The 19,329-nt window shown below is 42.9% G+C and overlaps 1 protein-coding gene across 2 annotated transcripts in view; it reads right to left on the bottom strand.

Moving 5' to 3' along the window:
- TPD52L1 (TPD52 like 1) overlaps positions 1-17,575 on the bottom strand; it is a 95,306-nt gene extending 77,731 nt beyond the window's left edge. For both annotated transcript variants that reach the window (XM_081250873.1, XM_081250872.1), the window contains exon 1: positions 17,452-17,575. In XM_081250873.1, the coding sequence (XP_081106999.1) occupies positions 17,452-17,470 (19 nt within the window). In that variant the 5' untranslated portion in view covers positions 17,471-17,575. The remainder of the gene's footprint in view (positions 1-17,451) is intronic.
- Positions 17,576-19,329: the final 1,754 nt, after the last annotated feature.

The raw sequence follows: 19,329 nt of genomic DNA, 5'->3' as shown, positions 1-19,329 counted from the left end.
AATGAAGAAATAAACCTTCACACAGTCTTTTCAACAAGACATAGGAACAAATCACCACAATGTGCTGCAGAAGGTGGAAGGCTGCACAGGACAGGATCACAGGGCTGTGAGGCAGGAAGGAAACCCGTGTTCTGTTCTAGTGTCTCCACTTATAAGAAACTAGCCTGGGTCAACACCCCCATCCCCACTCCAGATCTCTTGGAGTGTTTTCATCCACAAAATGAGGAGACTGTATGAGATCATTTATTAGTCCCTCCCAACTCTAAATTATGATGCTGTTGCTTAAGGACATAAAACAGATTCCAAAAGTCATGGAAGTTGACAGAAGAGGGGGATTACCTCCAGGGAGAAGATCAGAAGTTCATTAGTAGCTGGATGGGATCTGACAAGTTGAAATGAGAGGAACCAGCATTCCAGGTGGACAAAACCACCTGAGCGAAGGGTCTAACATGGGAAAGTAGAAAGTGGGCTTGGAAAACGGAGGGACAGGAAAATGTCCAATGATGAGCAAGCCATCCAGTGCGGTCAAGAGAGCACTTCACCAGTGTGTTGATGAATACATCTCATAGCTCAAAAAGCTAATGTGTTAGCAGCAGCCTTTACTGTATCTGCTAGGACGCCAGAGATATTTTAATAGCACAATGGTAGTATTTACACAGGACCTAAACAAACACTTGATTATCAAAATTATTACATCTATTTGTATTAAGATTAGATTTTAGAAGAAGGATATGCTTTTATATTACACAGTTATTTCTTGGGAGCTTATTTTAAAATGACCTTATACTGTACTACTTTATTAGTATAAAAGGCTAATCATGGGCTTCCCTGGTGGCACAGTGGTTTAGAATCTGCCTGCCAATGCAGGGGACACGGGTTCGAGCCCTGGTCCGGGAAGATCCCACATGCTGTGGAGCAACTAAGCCCATGCGCCACAACTACTGAGCCTGCGTGTCACAACTACTGAAGCCCACGCGCCTAGAGCCCATGCTCTGCAACAAGAAAAGCCACTGCACTGAGAAGCCTGTGCAGCAATGAAGACCCAAAGCAGCCATAAATAAATAAAATAATTAACAATTTAAAAAAATAAATAAATAAAAAATAAATAAATAAAAGGCTAATCATGATTCAAGTATTCATTTTACAGAATTCATCTTGAGTTCTATGAAACAGAAAGAATACCCACATAATCTGATATTTCTGTAAGAGATTTCCTCTTCTCTAAATTCTCAGCAAAGCTAAAAATACTCTCCAGTGAAAGGTCAGTGAAAATGGGAGAAAAATGGACTGACTCATACTCATCAATATTTCAAACCCTCACAGGTTATCAGCAAAGACTTGGGGGAGGTGGCACATTCAGGGAAGGAAATAAGTGTTTTTCAAGTTCGGTAACTTCTTGCAACATGCAGAATAGTGGACATAAGAATATGGACATATTTTCTCATAAATCTCTACAAAATAGAAAGCAGAGCAGGTCACATGCACATTACAGAAGAAAATGCTACCAAATTATTGTAGCTTTTATTTCTATAAATGAGACTTTCATTTGTCCAGTTAAAATAGTTTGAACAGGTTTGCTGATCCGAGGTTTTCGACCGCACTGAAAATCAGCTGCTCAGGTAAAGCATCCCCACGGGACTGGGCTGCAGTCTCTCCTTCTCATCCCTCCTCTGCCCTGTTGGACCCTCCGCCCCAGGACAGTCAGAAAAACCTGGGCACCCAAAGCACACGGTTCATTTGCACGTCTCATACTGAAGACTATTAAGTATTTGCTCAATATTTGCTTAATGGAGATTGGGAGAAACTGAATATCTATTTCTTTGTTTGGAAAATACACATCAGGTGTCCAATGACCTCTTCTCTTTTGAGCTTTCTCACGAACAGAACTCTATGAAAAAAATGTGAAATTCTATATTGAATAAAGATATCACAGGGGAAACTAAGAGGTGATGATAGCATTTCCTGGGAAAGCACCATTAGAAGCATCTCTTGTCCTAAGTTTCTCTCCTCAGCCTCCAGGCATCTCTTCTTCTCTCCTGCTGTATTTCTTTCTCTCCTGCTAAGGCTCACTCTTTGCGGGTCCTTCCCTCCCTGCTCCCCATATTTCTCCCTTACCCTCTCCACAGCCCTCTCACTCTCGTTTTCTTAAGAGGGGCAACTTAGCTCTACCCCAGCTTCTATTTTTATGTCGACATTCCCCAACACCTAAGCTTAATATCTTCTTCAGCATTTCAATCTTGGAAACATTCCATGACAATGAAAGAATACTGAGAATTCTTACTATCACTCTAGCACTTCTTTAATTTGGAGAGCTTTTATGAGAAGTTATAATAAAAAATTTTAGAAACTATTCATTTCTTATAAAAGTTGAAATGTTCATCCCCTATTACACCCTGCCGGGGTTATATAAGGCATTATCCACTCAGTACTATTCATTCATTCATTCATCGTTTCCTCCACAAATATTTACAGAGTGCTTTCCATGGACCAGACGTCCTTCTGACGCTGGGGATATGGTAATAAAGGAGACAAAGCCCCTGCCCTCAAGAAGTTTAAATGATAGTTGGGAGAAAATGAAGACAAATAGTTATGCATATAACTATATATGCATATAGTATATATGCATATATATACTATATAACATACCATAGTGCTATGAAGAAAAAGAAGGTAGAGTAAAGGGAATAGATTGTGATGGGGTTTTATATATTTATATTTATACATAAATAGTTTTCATTTGTGCATTATTTATTTTTTGAAACATCTGAAATAGCAAGAGCAGAAATCTGCATTGTCATTAGGAGCTTTACAGAATACTCAGAAATCTCAAGCATGCTGCTAAGCAACAGAAACCGGGATCTTCAAAGGCCTGCCATCCAGAATACACACCTTGCTCCACGGGCTCTGCATTCCTTCAGCAAGGCTGCACTGTAATAATCAACATCCAAGCCACGAAAGATCAGAAATAAGATCAGCTAACTGAAAAGATAAGCACTGCCAGCACTCCCCACCACCCCGATGATTTATTAAATTATTATGAGAGAAGCAATGGAAATGAAAGCAAAAAATTTAACCTGTTTGTCCTCAAAACATGTCCAAACGATGAACATTGCTTTGTTATGCCTGCATATCTCTAAGCTTTTACCAAGTAAATAAAGAAGGACCCAAAGAGCAATCATTCTAAATATCCTCTTGGGACTTCCCTGGGGGCGCGGTGGTTAAGAATCCGCCTGCCAATACAGGGGACACGGGTTCGAGCCCTGGTCCGGGAAGATCCCACATGCTGCGGAGCAACTAAGCCCGTGCGCCACAACTACTGAGCCTGCGAGCCACAACTACTGAGCCCGTGTGCCACAACTACTGAAGTCCGCGCACCTAGAGCCCATGCTACACAACAAGAGAAGCCACCACGAGAAGCCCGTGCACCACAACGAAGAGTAGCCCCTGCTCACCGCAACTAGAGATAGCCCGCACCAGCAACGAAGACCCAACGCGGCCAAAAACAAACAAACAAACAAATAAATAAATAAATTTATAAAAATAAAAATTAAACAAAATATCCTCTTGTTAGCAAAACTGCAGTGTGTTTTAGTAGGTAAAATTTGTACTTCAGAAAAGAACTTTGCATGTTGGCCAGATGTCCAAATTCCATCAACTTATATACTTATTTCTATCTTCAACCTACTCATCTTTCCTTAGCTCCAGAGAGCTATATTTAATCATGTGGTAGGTGGTGTACCACATCCAAAGAATTTTCTGATAAAAGAATGCATTAAACATAGTAACTTGACACCTAACTGCTTCAATAAAAATAGGGTGGTAAGCTCACAAAGAAATGACATTTGTTTAATAAATAAATCTCACCTTTCCTTTTAATTACCATAATAGTACCCAAGCACCATCCCAAGCGCTTCGCGGGAATCATCTCCCTCAGTCGTCACCATACCCACTGGGTGGCCACAACTCTCACCATTTTGCAGATGACCAAACTGAGACTTGGTTAAGTTAAAGGTCACACAACCAAAAAATGACTGAACTGGGACACGAATCCAAATCTCTGTGACATCTGTACTCTCCACCACTAGGCTAGAGTCCCTTTATCTGACAGAACCTTTATCTTTCTTCTATTTCTTCCTCCTGACCTCTCCCCACATGACCGCACTCACCTCTCAGCCTGGAGAAACAGCTTATGTGGGTGTACAGTCAATCTTTAAATGAGATGTACCAGCATCCAGACTAAAATCTTAGGAATTACGTTAGGAAATGAAAATACCTAACTTGACTGCAAACTTTCCATATAGAAATGGAAGCAAGCATAGTTCCATTATGGTTGTTTTATATACATAGGAACAGCAGCTTTATATATATAAACATATGCACACATCTGTATGTGCACATATATACATAGATACATACAAATCTTTTTTATTTTTAGAAACACGGATAAAAGAACTTGAATGAGCCTTTCAAGAACGAGCTAGTCAGTACCTCATAGGACATCTGATCCAACCCCTCAGGTAAGAGGTGAGCAAACAGACCTGAGAGGTGAGTCATAATGATGACAAAGCCGAGACCAGACACAGGCCTCCGGGCTCCCAGGCCACTGCCCTCTCTCTACATCAGATTGCCTCCCAAAAGGGTTTGATCAAGAGACAGAGGACAGAAACAACAGAAAGCATCTACCCAGGGAAAAATGTAGATTTATATTGGGGAAAGCAGCCAGGGCTCTCTATAGATATCCTTTGGACCATGTGCCTGACTCAAAGTGGAGAGTCCTTTGGGGCAAATGACTGAGCTGGCACAGCCTGGTAATTAAGGGAAGGGAGAGAGGAAAATGGGGCACAGACCAGTGGGGAAGCTGGACTCTCTCTGCCTCCTGGATTCCTTCTGTGAGCACATGATCACATCTACAAACCGACCACACAGTCACCAGTCCGCCACAGAAAAAGAAGAGGCCTGCTGATAGAAAGTAAGGGTTACATTTCATGGTGATACTGGTAGATGGACTCTGGTCTTGCAAGAATGGCAAACCCTGGGTCAGTTTGTTCTTTTTATGGGGAAGTCGCAGGGAGTGGAACACATTTTTTCACTTATTTAACTACTATGCTTCAAACTATTTTCTTCACATTTATTTTTTACCATTCATGCAATTATCCAATACTGAACTGAGTCAGTAGAAAGAGCCAGCTGACTTCAGTGGAGCATTAACAAGGAACCAGTAGACTCTCAGAAAGATTGTAGCTTGCTTCATTCATTTAATAAATATTGATTGAACCCCTATTATTCGTCAGCTGTAGGTACTGGAGATTGAGCACTGACAAACTCAGTAAAATATTTTGGCCTCAGTGAACTTACTTTTAGGAGAGGTAGGAAAAGCCAAGGAAAAAAAAATACATTAGGTAAAATATACAGTATGTGGGAGGGGAATAGCGGTTAAAAAGAGAAATGGAAAGCAGGTTAGGGAAATATCAATAGTAAGTGTCTCTGTGCACATGAGTGGTGAGGGTGCAGGGTGAAGTGTCATGTAAAGAGGCCATGACGAAATGATCATCACTAACCTTTGCAGGGCCTACGGCAAGAGTGCAAAGGAGGCACACAGCCTGTCCTCTCTTCCCACAGACACCCTGCACCATTTTAGCTACCAACTGCCACATGGCATGTTACCATGAAGTTAGCTGCTTCAAATGCATGCTTCTATTATCTCTGAGCTTCTGTGGGTCAGAAACCTGGGCACAGCTTGGCTGGGTCCTCTTTCAGGGTCTCACAGGGCAGTAAGCTGTAACCCAGGTGTCAGCCACAGTGCACTCTTTTTTCTTTTTTTTTTTTAATTAATTAATTAATTTCTGTATTTTTGGCTGCATTGGGTCTTGGCTGCTGCGCGCGGGCTTTCTCTAGTTGTGGCGAGCGGGGGCTACTCTTCGTTGTGGTGCACGGGCTTCTCATTGCGGTGGCCTCTCCTGTTGTGGAGCACAGGCTCTAGGTGCACGGGCTTCAGTAGTTGTGGCTTGCGGGCTCAGTAGTTGTGGCTCGCGGGCTCAGTAGTTGTGGCTCGTGGGCTCTAGAGTGCAGGCTCAGTAGTTGTGGTGCACGGGCTTAGTTGCTCCGCAGCATGTGGGATCTTCCCGGACCAGGGCTCGAACCCGTGTCCCCTGCTCTGGCGGGTGGATTCTTAACCACTGTGCCACCAGGGAAGCCCAGCGCTCTCATCTAGAAGTTTGACTGGGGGAGAATCCACTTCAAGTCTCACTCAGGTTGTTGGCAGAATAATATCCTGGCATCTACAGAGCAGAAGGCCTTAGGTTTTTGCTGCCTTCCTCAGGTCCTAGAAAACACCCACAGTTTCTAGAAGCTGCCCAAAGTTCCTGGTCATGTGAGCTTGTCTAACACAGCTGCTTCCTTCATCAACCCACCAGGAGAGTCTCAACTCCAGTCTGCTAAGACAGACTATTATTAAAGTAACATAATCAAAGGATAACACCCCATCATGTCTGTCACATGCTGTTAGAAGCGAGTCACAGGTCCTGCCTGAAATCTCGGTGGAAGGACCATACAGGGGTATGAAAACTGGAAATCATTCATCACTGGGGGTCACCTAGAGGTCTGTCCATCGCAAGCACAAACAGGGGCTCCTGTGCACGTGCAGGGGGAAACCTAGCCCAGTGAGTTTATATTGGAACTCTGAAACAGAATGTGCATCAGAATCATTGGGAGGGCATTTTAAAACACAGATGGCTCACCTCCAAAGTCTCTGATTCAGTAGGTCGAGAGTGGGGCTTAAGCATTTGCACTTCTAACAAGTTCCCACGTTAAGCCCATGATGCTGGTCAAGGGATCACACTTTGACAACCAGTACCCTAGCCTGTATGTCCAAGCGACTCCCACTGCCAACTCCAAGAGCAGCCAGCCCGTCATCTCTCAGGATGAAGAATGTTCACACTGGCAGCATGGTCTACTCTTGGAAGGCACAGGCAAGCCTGGTAACACACTGAGGGCTGTTTGGGCAGAGAATGCTGGAGTCCCGGGTACCCAGAGCTCGGTCTAGAAGAGGAGGCATAGGTTCTAGGGTGGGTCTATAGACTACTCATCCCAGACAAGGCTCACACAGAAGGCTAAAATGGGGTCCTCTAAAGTTAACGGCTCAGGAAAGGTATCAAGAATTGTGAAGTGTTGGATTTCGCCCCACTTGCAAGCAAACAAATTAGGCTGCCAGTTTCACAGATGTTGGCAGAAGATACAAGACTCCTGGGTCACAGAAAAAGAAAATGTATTACTCAAAACAATAGCAGTAGCCATAGTAACATCATTGCACCAGTTCCCTAAGCCCTAATTCCACAAGGGTGACGTGCTGAGGGCCAGGTGGGGCCTGATTACACAGTGGGATGTGTTTCCGAGAGTAGCACGGAGATTAGGATGCTCTGATTTTATACAGGGGCTGCTAGCAAATCTGCACGACATGGGGTCCAGGGGGAGTCCTGATCTTTATTATCTTGGACGGTAAATCTATCTGCCCCTAAGGGAGACAGTCTCTGTCTTCCAAGGCTGCCTGCTATGCAAAACCTCCTTGAAAAGAGTCAAGGGAAAATTAGCTGTGAATGCCTTTGCTCACAAGACCAGTTGCACAGAAACTTGAGAGACCCACAGAGGACTGTCTGCTGAGGACAGGGGCCCAGTTGCCAGGACTAAGGGTAACACTGGCTGGAAACAAGGATGAGGACTCAAGCCAGGAAGGCAGCTGAGGGAGAGTTTCTGAGGCAGAAGGCTCAGAAGGCTCAGCTGAAAGGCTCTGAAGAAGCAGCAAAGGGAACTCCAAAGGAGAGCATTAGGAGATAAGGTCGGGGAAGTAACGAGGAGGAAGGGGGAATCACGTAGCACCCTTGTGGTCACAGTAAGGACCCTCCTCTTTATTCTTAGTGAAAGGAGGAGTTCCTGCAGAGTTCTGAAGGGAGGAATGGCATGATACTACCTGTTTTGAGATGATCACTCACGTTACTATGTTGGGAATAGACTGAAGACAGGCCAGGGCCCAAGCAGGGAGACCAGCTAGGAAACTCCTGCAGAAACTCAGGTGAGAAATAATGGTAGCCTGGACCAAGGCACGGTCAGCAGAGAGGGTGGGAAGCTGTTCCACTCTCAATATATTGTGAAAGTAGAGCTGGCATGACAAACTGGAAATGGGATATGGATATGATGGGGTGGGAGGGAACCCCAAAACAAAAACCTTTCCTGGGATAGGTTTTGGGCTTCCATATTTGAAATGGAGTTGCCATTAGCTGAGATGGCAATAACTTTGGGAGATACTGGGAGACTAGCGTTATTTCAGAGGAAGAGGATCAGAAATTCAATGTTAGACATGTTAAGTTCAAGATTTTATTAGACATTCATGCAGACATAGTAAGTGAGTAGACTGAAGGTGAGGGGCCAGGTCCAGGCTGGGAAAATAAATTTGGGAGTTCTGGTTTGTTGGTGTATGGGTGGAATTTAAAAGCACAGTCACGAGGAGCTCACCAAGAGAGCGAGTGCAGATAGAAGGCAAAGGAAACTGAGGAGGGGCTTGCGAAGAAGGAGGAGGGGGGAAAGTGCTCGGCATCCTGGAAACCAAGAGAACAAAGTGCTCCAGGGAGGAGGGAATGAGCAACTGTGCCAAGAGATGCTGGTAGGTCAACTAAGATGGGGACCGTCGGAGGACTGACCACTGGATTATTATTATTTTTTTTTAAGAGAAAGAGCTAATTTTCTCTTTCCTCAGAGAACCCAAATTCAAAGCAATTACATGGGACCATTATAACTCCACCATATATAACAGGTCCCATTACATTAATCCAAAATATCTGTTTTCCCTCAGCCTTGAGGAAGGACTAAGAAGAACAGACAAAAATCTGAGGAAGGCAACTCTGCAGAGGCAGGCACAGGGTGTCATCAGGGAAGAGAGGGCCAAGCAAAACACTGGCATCAAGTTCTTTTTTTCCTGAGGTCAGATCTCCACAGGAGGTAGTTTTCATACTTTTACATGTTGTGAATTCCTGGGTCATTGCAAACAAGCATATTTAACTGTAAGTACACAACATGTGGGATGACACTAAATATAAATGGGTTTTTTTCTCTACAGTAGCAAAGGTCATAAAAAGTTATATTTGTGTCTAATTGTAAGATTTGGGATAGTAGATTATAACATGTTAGTGCTAATACCACTATTATTTGTCCAGTTCTCTTAATGAGGGAAGTCAGCAACCCCATAACATACATAATCAAAGAACTTAAGTCAATGTGGTGTGAGCAATATTGTGATTCCAATTCTTTTCAAATGTATATCTGAATCTCTTTTCAGATGTGTGTTTTACCGCTGTTGTTTACTGTTACTCAACCGACCTCCCTTTTTTTTCCAATACGAGATTTGCTTTTCAAGTGTATTGGATTTTTTATTTGTAAGTACAAGGGCCTTTCTCCTTTGTGGAGGCCAAAACCCTTGCTCGAAAGGAGGGGCCTGGGTCTCAGCCCTTCTCCTGCATGCCAGAGAATCTGTAAAGCATATGCGTTGAGCACTGCCAGGAAGTAACCACCTGCCTTCTGGCTGGTGGATACACTCCCCTGACGTCTTCACATGCAAATTTTATCAAAAGAGCAAGATCATATTTCAAAAAATTTCTGCATGTGTGTTCTTGTCTCTATACATTGTATCTATGCATCTTACCTCTCTTATCTGTACACATTCTCTGTCACAGTGAAAAAATGCCAAGTCCTAATCCTCCTTCTTTCAGGGTCAGTGGCATTGAGAGTGGACTATGGGAACCTGATGGAACATCTCATAAATGACTGCAACCATGCCTGGCACACAGTAGGCCCACAATAAATAGATATTTTCCTTATCAGTAATGTCCTTCATGGAATGAGGAAAATAGAAATAGGTGAGTGCTTATAAGAACCTTCCAATCGCCTGAAATAAACTTTGCAGGATGAATATCTTGAAATTTCCAGATGGAGACCTGGGGTATCAAAAGAGGAATAACGAGGCCAAGGACTTCAATTTCCTCCTGGCCTGTCCTAACTCTTAAGTAAGGGAACCATCTTTCCTTAATGTCTTCATGTAGAAATGAATCCATTTTGAAATCCGGAATGTTGGAAATACTTATAAACAATTTTCTGCTCTCATTATTGCTACTCTCAGCTTATTCATGTGCAGGGGGGAAAATCAGTGAAAAATAAACAAACAAATATCCAACAGCCAGAGACTCTGAAACTGAGAAATCTGAAGAGATCCCTTCTCACCGTCCCCAATCCCTAGTTATCTTTTTCTTCTGAATGAATCAGTTCTGCTTCCAGGATTCTTGACAAGGTGCTCTTGTTACTGATTGACAAAAGAGGTGTCTAATTATAAGAAAATTGCATTTTGCAATTTCCAAGGGCTTGGAGGATTCTATGTTTTAGATACACAGCAGGGAAAATGTAATTTGGGTAAGGTGCAAATAACCATGGATAAGTCTGGAGATGAGGTGTAACATATACACACGTTTTCAGCGTGTGGTACATCATTTGGCTATAGCACAAATAGTCAAGTGTCAGATTTTTGTCTTTTGAGAAAGAAGCAATATGGTGGTGATGAAGGGGTACTCTTGGAAATTTGTGGTTTTATTCTGGGAATTTCACACCCTCTGCATCAAAATGTAACACTTATAAACGACTCACACTGTGAGAAACTATTTAAAATTCATCTTTCTTTGAGGACCCAAAGCTTTCATTGAGCCAACTCAAATTCATTAAAATGTCCTGCTGCCTTCCCTGGTGCATTAATAATGATTCTTAAGTTAATGCATAGATTTTAAATAAATTACACTTCATTTCTAAAATATTCATTGAAAAGTAGAATGACAGGCTGGAAAATCCACAGACTGGGGTCATCCTTTACGTGTTCTTAACTGCATCCTAACTCCATAAGTTTAAAAGGTGGCTTCAAAGTGTTGCTGGGGACCTTCCAAAACTGCAGTAATGGTGAACGTCCACATACATGGAGAGCAAGCCAGGCTGATGACTGGGACTTCCACCCTCTTTTCTTCAATTGTCATTTTTAAAAATTAATTTTTATTGGAGTATAGTTGATTTACAATGTTGTGTCAGTTTCTGCTGTACAGCAAAGTGAATCAGTTACACATATACATATATCCACTCTTTTTTAGATTATTTTCCTATATAGGTCATTACAGAGTATTAAGAAGAGTTTCCTGTGCTATACAATAGGTCCTTCTTAGTTATCTATCTTATATATATAGCAGTGTGTATATGTCAATCCCAATCTCCCAGTTTATCCCTTCCCCCTCTTTCCCCCTTGGTAACCATAAGTTTGTTTCAATTGCCATTTTAGACCACAAAAATTTAACACAGCGATTGCTACAGTAGCTTAAGGACAAACCCTCTGACGATTCAATTTTTTCCACTAGGTACCTTCTTAAAGTAGGTATTGTGCTAACGTGCTGGGAGATGGTTAAATTAAAACATATCGGGGGGGCTTCCCTGGTGGTGCAGTGGTTGAGAATCTGCCTGCCAATGCAGGGGACACGGGTTCGAGCCCTGGTCTGGGAAGATCCCACATGCCGCCGAGCAACTGGGCCCGTGAGGCACAACTACTGAGCCTGCGCATCTGGAGCCTGTGCTCCGCAACAAGAGAGGCCGCGATAGTGAGAGGCCCACGCGCCGCAATGAAGAATGGCCCCCGCTTGCCACAACTAGAGAAAGCCCTCACACAGAAACGAAGACCCAACACAGCTATAAATAAATAAATAAATAAATAAATAAATTTAAAACATATCGGGGTAAACAAGTAATTATAATACTCATGAGACTATAAAAATCTTTCTTTTTTGGGTATTCCTTGAGATGAGTCCTTTTAGCGGGCATCTAGAGTGTACAGACCCTACTCTCTGGAGACAAACAGGTAGATCCTATGCCTTTTATTTATTTTAAAGTCCTGAGATTATGAGATATAGATGAACACGAAGTAGAATAACATATTTGAACCATTCCACCTTTGAACTGGCTTTTCCTTGCAGCTGCTGATAAAATTCCATACTGGTTCTAAGAATCACATGGCCTGTGATTTTACAGAATTTCCCATCTTGAAAACAGAATTAAAACAGCAAGCTGTTACTACATAAGCACCCCTATCCCAACTTGCCATAATATGGGGCTTATTCTTGCAGACCTCAGCTATTCTGGGTCATATTCCCAGACCTAGACGCTGCCCATATATGCAATGGACAGTATGGTTAAATTCTGCCCTTTAAAAACCCCCTTGACCATACAGAATGTCAAGAAAAATCTATTATTTTTAACTTTGCACACTGACCACTTATACACACCAACTTAAGGAGATGTTACAGAATATTAATAAAATCCCAAAGTGTGGAGTCAAACTCTCTGATTCCAAATCTGGGCTCCAACACATCCAAGATCTATGAATTAAAGGAAGTTGTGCAACTACTCTGTCATTTAGTTTCTTCATCTGTAAAACGAAAATAGCATTACCTTCCTCTTGACTTTGTTGTATTTAGTAATAACATGATTTTTTTAAGTGCATAATAGCATGGCATCTGGCACTTAAAAAAATACAGTATTATTGTTTTTATCACCCTCATTGTGAAATAGTTCTAATTAGTACTTTAATACTCAAAAAGTCCCAATAGATGGAAATATATCATCTAGTTAGTTCTGTGTGCCATTATCCATAGGAATGACTCTTCTTAGTTGCCCTCCCTGGAAAGATGACCCATGTCAATCAAACACATCTTTGCTTCCCATTGGCATATACTGCCCATCACATACTGAGAAATGGTGTAGTATAGTGGTGGAGCTTACACTCTGGACTCAGATGGACTTGCAATTGAATTCTGCCTTCCTCACTGAATTTTTCTGACCTTCAGTTTTCCCTGTCTATAAAATGAGTTAAAAGTAATAGTATCTATCCCATGGTGCCATTAAAAGATTCAATAAGATAATGCATGTAAAGTTCTTGGCACACGCTACTAAAAACATCAGTAAATGTTTATAGAGTACTTACGAAGTGTCAGGTACCGTTTTAAGCACTTTGCATATATTAACTCGTTAAATCCTCATTACAATCCTATGAGATAGTTGTTATTATTTTCCTCACTTTATGTGTGGGGAAACTAAGGCCCAGAGAGATCAAATACATTTTTCAGGGTCATGTTAATAAGTGACCATGGTAGGATCAAAATACAAGCAGTTTGACTTGATTCTGGAATCTTAACCACTATCCCCTGCTACCTCTCAATAGTAAGTGCTTATTGAACATTTGCTATTACTATAGTAATCAATAAATATTTGTTGAAATATTTATTTGACAAATCATTATTTGTCAAAGTATCAATACTTATTTATTATTTACTTAGCTCCCTAAGTACGAAATCTTATGACTGGCCAGAAAAATGGACTGTTTTGCTTATAAGTTTTTTGAAGCAACTTCTCAGATTCTGCCTACCAAGAGTATCAAGAAAACAAGGTGTATATTAGGGAATGCAATTCAAAATAGGTTCCAATATACTATAGTATCTATGATTTGTGGTTCCAATATACTATAATATCTATGATTTGTTATGACTGCATTTTATAAGAATTTTAATTGCAACAATAGTACATGATTTGTTGCAAATGATTGACTTTATCTTATATAAACATCATTAATTACTTTAAAACTTTTATTTAGAGGGAAAATAAAAGAATAGAAGGTAGCTTTGAAGACACTAAGAATGCTCTTCATAATATCTTCAAAAGTCATTAATCAAAATGTGTAATACCTAGCTTCCACAGTTTGAGGTTTATGATTATATGGCCTGAAATGTGGAAAACAGATTTTTTTCCTTGGGTAATCTGATCCCTACAATATAAGAGACTTGACCTGTTGCTATTTTTGAAAGAAGGGATTATTTTACTGCTTTGTAAAAAAAAAATAAATAAAAAATAACATGCCTTGTTTACAAAGCAAGAATTTGTTTTCATGGAATATTAATAAAAAGATTATAACTGTATTCATTTTTCTAGAGCTCATTCCTTGCTTCATTTTCTGTTCTTATCCTGGTTTGTTTTCTTTCATCTATTTCTAATTTACATTACCTTGCTGTGTTTCATATATCTGTATAAGCTGCCCTGAGTTCTTCCCGGAACAAGATGAGTGCAAATAAATGTCCTTTGAGTAAAGTAGAAAGTAAGGTAAATATGACATTTTCACTTTAATGGAATCTGCAAACAGGATTAATCTGATGTTTATTACTTTGTGTCATTCATGGACTTATGAGAATCCTCCTGAGCAGAACAGAATGTCTGAATATAAAAAATAGTTACTGTAATTTGGCTGAATAATGGCACCCAAAGATATCAGGTCCCAATCCCTGGAACCTCTAAATGTTACCTTATATGGGAAAAGGGTCTTTGCAGATGTGATGAAGTTAAGGATCTTGGGATGGGGAGATTATCTTGGATTATCCAGGGGAGCTCTACATGAAATCACAAGCATTCCTAAAAGAGAGACAGCGGGAGATCTGACAGACAGAAGAGAAGGCAATACGACCACAAAGGCAGAGACTGGAAAGATGCAGCCAAAGAATACCAACAGCCACCAGTAGCTGGAAGAGGTGAGGAAAAATTATTCCTTAGAGCATCCAGAGGGATGGAAGCCTTGGTGACATCTTAATTTTGGTCCAGTGATAGTGACTTTAGACTTCTAGCCTCCAAACTGTGAGAGAAAACATTTCTGTTGTTTTAAGCCACTAAATTTGCAGTAATTTGTTACAGCAATTATAGGACACGCATACAATTATTAACCTGAATACATTCAAGTGTTAAGTGAAATTTTGCCTTTTAACATTAAAGACAATGGGAAAGACAAAGTTATTTCCTAGAGTAACGAAATATTGAAAGGTAGTTCAAAAAGATCAGGAACTTTTTACTTTAAAGGACTGCCATATGTTTCAGGAAAATGCTACATTGCTAAATAAATTCTCTAATATATCATTTTTATAAAAGCAAATTCTCTACTACCAGGAAAACAACTGGCAACGTTGGCCTCCTGTGGGCCTCTCACTGCATACTGTTCTCCAGGCCCTCTTTGTGGAATGGTTCTGCTCCTAACCCCACTTCTGTGTTTTACCTTCTACCAAAGTCAAAGAACATGTCTGCAGCATTTCACTTAGGGAAACGCTTCTAGGACCCGCTGCTGCATTTATGGAGCGATGTGTGCAAATCATGTCCATAGCATTTGTGGGGGGGGGGAGGTGGTCCCCTGCAAAGTACATGGGGATATCTTATCAGCAGCTGACCACTTAACCTCACTCAATTTTGCTTTTCTCTAGATCAAGAGGCAGAAAGAGAAGCCATCCCCACTAGATAATTCTAAAATAAATGGTGTTGAGGATAGAAACTTGCATTTAGGAAATCACAGGACTCTCTTAGAATCTAAGAGGCAATTCATTTAGCCAGAGAAACGTTCGAAGGGGCAAGAAGATCCTGAACTTGATGTTAAAAGAAATTTACATCTTTGATCTGTTTTCTTTCTGGAGAACTGGAAGGACAACACTACCTAGCTCATGAGACTGCTGTGAAGAAGAAATGAGTCAACACATGTAAAGCACAAAGAGCACAAACAGGGACACAGTAAACAAACTCTGCTGGTTTGATTATCACCTACTAGGCTGGGAGATTTTTCAGGCTTTTGCTACACTGTGGCCCTCTTCTTATCATTAAGATGCTTGCAATTTTACATTTTACTTATCAAATAACTATCAAATTAATGTCCATCTCTTCCTCTACTGTAAATTTCATGAAGCAGAGGTCAAGGCCGTGTTTGTTCCTCCTAGCACAGTGCTTGGCCAAGGAAAGCACTGGAATATTTGTTACGTATATTCCTCAAGTAAAGCAAACGAATAACACTAGTGGGTCCAATCTGTAGTTTCAGAAACCTGATGAATGTTTCCCATCTGCTGTAGTTTCTCTCCAGCCTCACTGAGTAACAGATTCACCTGGGAAGATTTCAAATATACCCATGCCCAGGCCCCAGAGATTCCAATTTAATTGGTCTGGGATCTGCCAGGGCCTGTATTTAAGACTGCAAATAATTCTAATCTGCAAAGCAGGTTGGAAAGCTCCAGACTTGTTTCCACCTGCTTCAGCTTAGGAGTGAAGGCTTCCAACCTGACCTCTACTTTTGAATTTGACCAACAACCCTTGGTTGAATTCCCCTTTCCTATTTAGAGAGTGGGGGAAAAAATACTGGAATTGGCAGCTTTATGCACAGGATCTTGGCTGATGGTAAGAACGAGGATGGTTTGTACTGTTCAGACCATCGTAATCCTGGCAGCAAACCTGTTGGGTGGCTCCAGGCCCAAGTATCTGCCAAGTCGCTCACATGCAAGACGCTTAGGCCTCTAAAGGGCGAGCACATAGGGTCATGAACCTCTTGCTTTTTCTTTTTTTAAACGGGTTTTTAAATTTATTTTAAAAAGCCTTCACAGAATTTCCCGCAGTGTGTTAGAAAGGTGGTGGTGATTGTTTTAAAGGCTGAACTCTATCCCCGATTCCTTCTTGGCATTGCTCCCAAGATAGACTCCAGAGTCAGTTCCTTTCCTACCAGTCTCCTGTTCCACCTCCGCCCACCTCTGTTTCTTTCCACCGACCATTTACTTCCACTCTTGTACGATTCCTTCGGGATTCCCTAACCCTCGTCCGTGTGTGACCCCAAGACACCAGGCTGCCCTTGGTAAAGCGGTCTCGGGCTCCTCGAGCGGGCGACCCCAGGAGCTGGGAGCGTGGCGGCCAGACCGTGGCCGGCGGCCCTGCGCGCCTGGGGAGGCAGAAGTCGCTCCCGACCGTGGGAAACAGGGACACCCGTGTCGAGCTGCTGAAGATCAGCGGGCGGTAACGCTCTCCCGGCCTCGGAAGGCAGGTCCCGGCCCTGCAAACCCCTCGCGTAGCCGGGAGAGCCGGATCCCCGCGGAACCACCGCCGCGGCGAGCGCCGCGCTCAGCCAGGGACTTGGGAGCTGCGGGACGCTAGCCCACCGCTCAGGGCAGGAGGTGTCGCGCTCCCCCCTACTCCCCGCGGGGAAAAGGGAACGAAACGCGGACTCCGGTCCCTGCCCAACAGGTCCTTTGGGCGCCCACGAGGTTCGGGAAGCGTGTGGGCGACGGGCTGGGAAAGAAGTAGGGCATTCCGCCGGCGCACTTCCTACGGAGGCTCCTCTGCACTTAATGCGTCCTTCACTGGTCCCCAGCCCCACAGCAAATCCTGAGTTTGGGGAGCAGGAATTGCCCCGCAGGCGCGGGTAGGAGCGGAGTTGCGGACGTGTGGAGCGGTCACCCATCCGCTCGGTCCGGGAGCAAAGTTAGGTGACGCAGGGAAAGGGCCTTTACGCTCCCCAGGGACTGACCCTCAAGGCGGTCGACGACCACTCACCTCGTGCCTGCGCCTCCATGGTGGCCGACTTCGGACTGAGCGCGGCGGGGACGCCCGGCGCTTGGAGGAGAAGCAGCAGCGGTGCCCGAGCTCGGAACGCAGCTGGCACAGCCGCTCGCGTCCTCTCCCCGCACGCTTGTAGCGAGCGCAGCGCTGAAGGGGTGGGAACCGCGGAGCGGCCTCAGCTGCCCGCTTCTGGTTACCTCCGCCCCTTCCAGTCCACCTGGCCCAGGCCTCGCGGGGAGGGAGCCCGCCCCCGGGCGCCACCTGCCGGCCGCTCCGCGCATCGGGCGGACGGCGCCCGCTCCGGGCTCGGGGCGCGTGCTCCGCCCTATGAAGGCTTGAGGTCGGCTCTGCCTTCACTTTTTGTGTGTTTGGGGTTTTTTTAGTGAATGCATTTATTGATACCCATTTTATATAGTTCAATGAAATAATCCACACATTTAAAAGCATTTTTCTTTTGGATATCACCATGGTCCATGTAAATACTTAACTGTCAGAATCGTCTGCAAGTAGCACTCCAAGTCACGTGTTTAAGTTTACAGACCTGAATATACATATTTCATTAAACAGTGGCCCTTATGTACTCAAGTGATCCAGTGGCTTTGGAATCTATGACTACTGGGCATGTGGGATAAAAATAATGCGTACGTTTAAATCAAGGGAAGGGTATCAATCATCAACAAAAAGAAAAATTATGAATTAATATCCTAGGTGAAGAAAGTTCCACAGTTGACACTTGGTGTCAGAATACTGGAGATGAACTTTTGTGTGTGTGTGTGTGTTTTGTTTTTGTTTTTGTTTTTATGGGACAGTTTATTGTGAATGATATTGCTAGGCCAATGGCAAGATCCATGGGCTGCAGCACAGTGGGCCAATGCCCTGGGGAGAGGAAGGAGGGTGGATTTACAATAAGGAATCATTGCTCCTGGTAGAAATACAGTGCTAGGTTCCTCTGACATTCTGGGCCCCAAATTTTTGTCAACTGATCAGTATCTGTTTTATGTGTGTTTCTGTTTAAAGATACATCATTTAATACATGCTGGTAACTCATTAACATTGAGCTCCCCAGCCAACAGCGCTATTAAGCTTATTTAACTGACGAAACCTGAATGAAACTTCTTAAGCTTATTCAGTGTATGCATTTCTCCCTAAGGCACAGACTGCCTTCTGGCACTTAGGATACCTGACAGCACTTCAGCACTAGGCTTGGGGGTCATTTTAAATAGCAAAATCACCCTCCATAACACACAGAAATAGTCTGTTTGTAGTCTGTGAGAAGGGCACTTGTTTATAATCTGAGTGCTGAAACAAGAAGGTGGAGCTTAGCCTTTTTAGACCTTTGCTGGGAGGTGTGCGCCTGTTTACCCAAAATTGTCAGGCCTCTACCCATGTCCGGGAGGGACCAAGAAAGCACTTTATTGATTCTGGTGTCACAAATAAATGTTTGCGGGGAGGCCAATTCACAGATATGGACTCTGCAAATAAAAAGCATCAACTGTGGATATATTTTCTAATCTGAAACCCATGGGCTGCATCTGTAAGTTGATGAAGCAGTCATATTTTCAGAGAAAAGACTAGAAACGTACAGTTCTGTTACTGACCTGGCCTGGCAATGTGACTAGGAAGCATGGCAGGGACTAAGAAATGTCACCTCCTGTCTCACCTCCTCAGGTCCTTAGCTGTCACAGGTCTTCCCCTTTTCTTCCCATCTATACCATCCTCATCTGCAAAATACAACGTAGCATTTACTTACATTTGGTCTTGAATGATTTGCTGTATTACTCAGTCTTTTTTCTCTCTTAGATGGTAAAGTCTGTCAGGGTCTGGTGTGGGTCTTATATTGAGCCTCTCATATTTCCTGCCAAAGAGCCTTAT

The sequence above is a fragment of the Mesoplodon bidens genome, assembly GCF_964165515.1.
Source record: "Mesoplodon bidens genome assembly, chromosome: 12".
NCBI classification, from domain to species: Eukaryota; Metazoa; Chordata; class Mammalia; order Artiodactyla; family Ziphiidae; genus Mesoplodon; species Mesoplodon bidens.
This window is presented reverse-complemented; position numbering and strand designations above follow the sequence as displayed.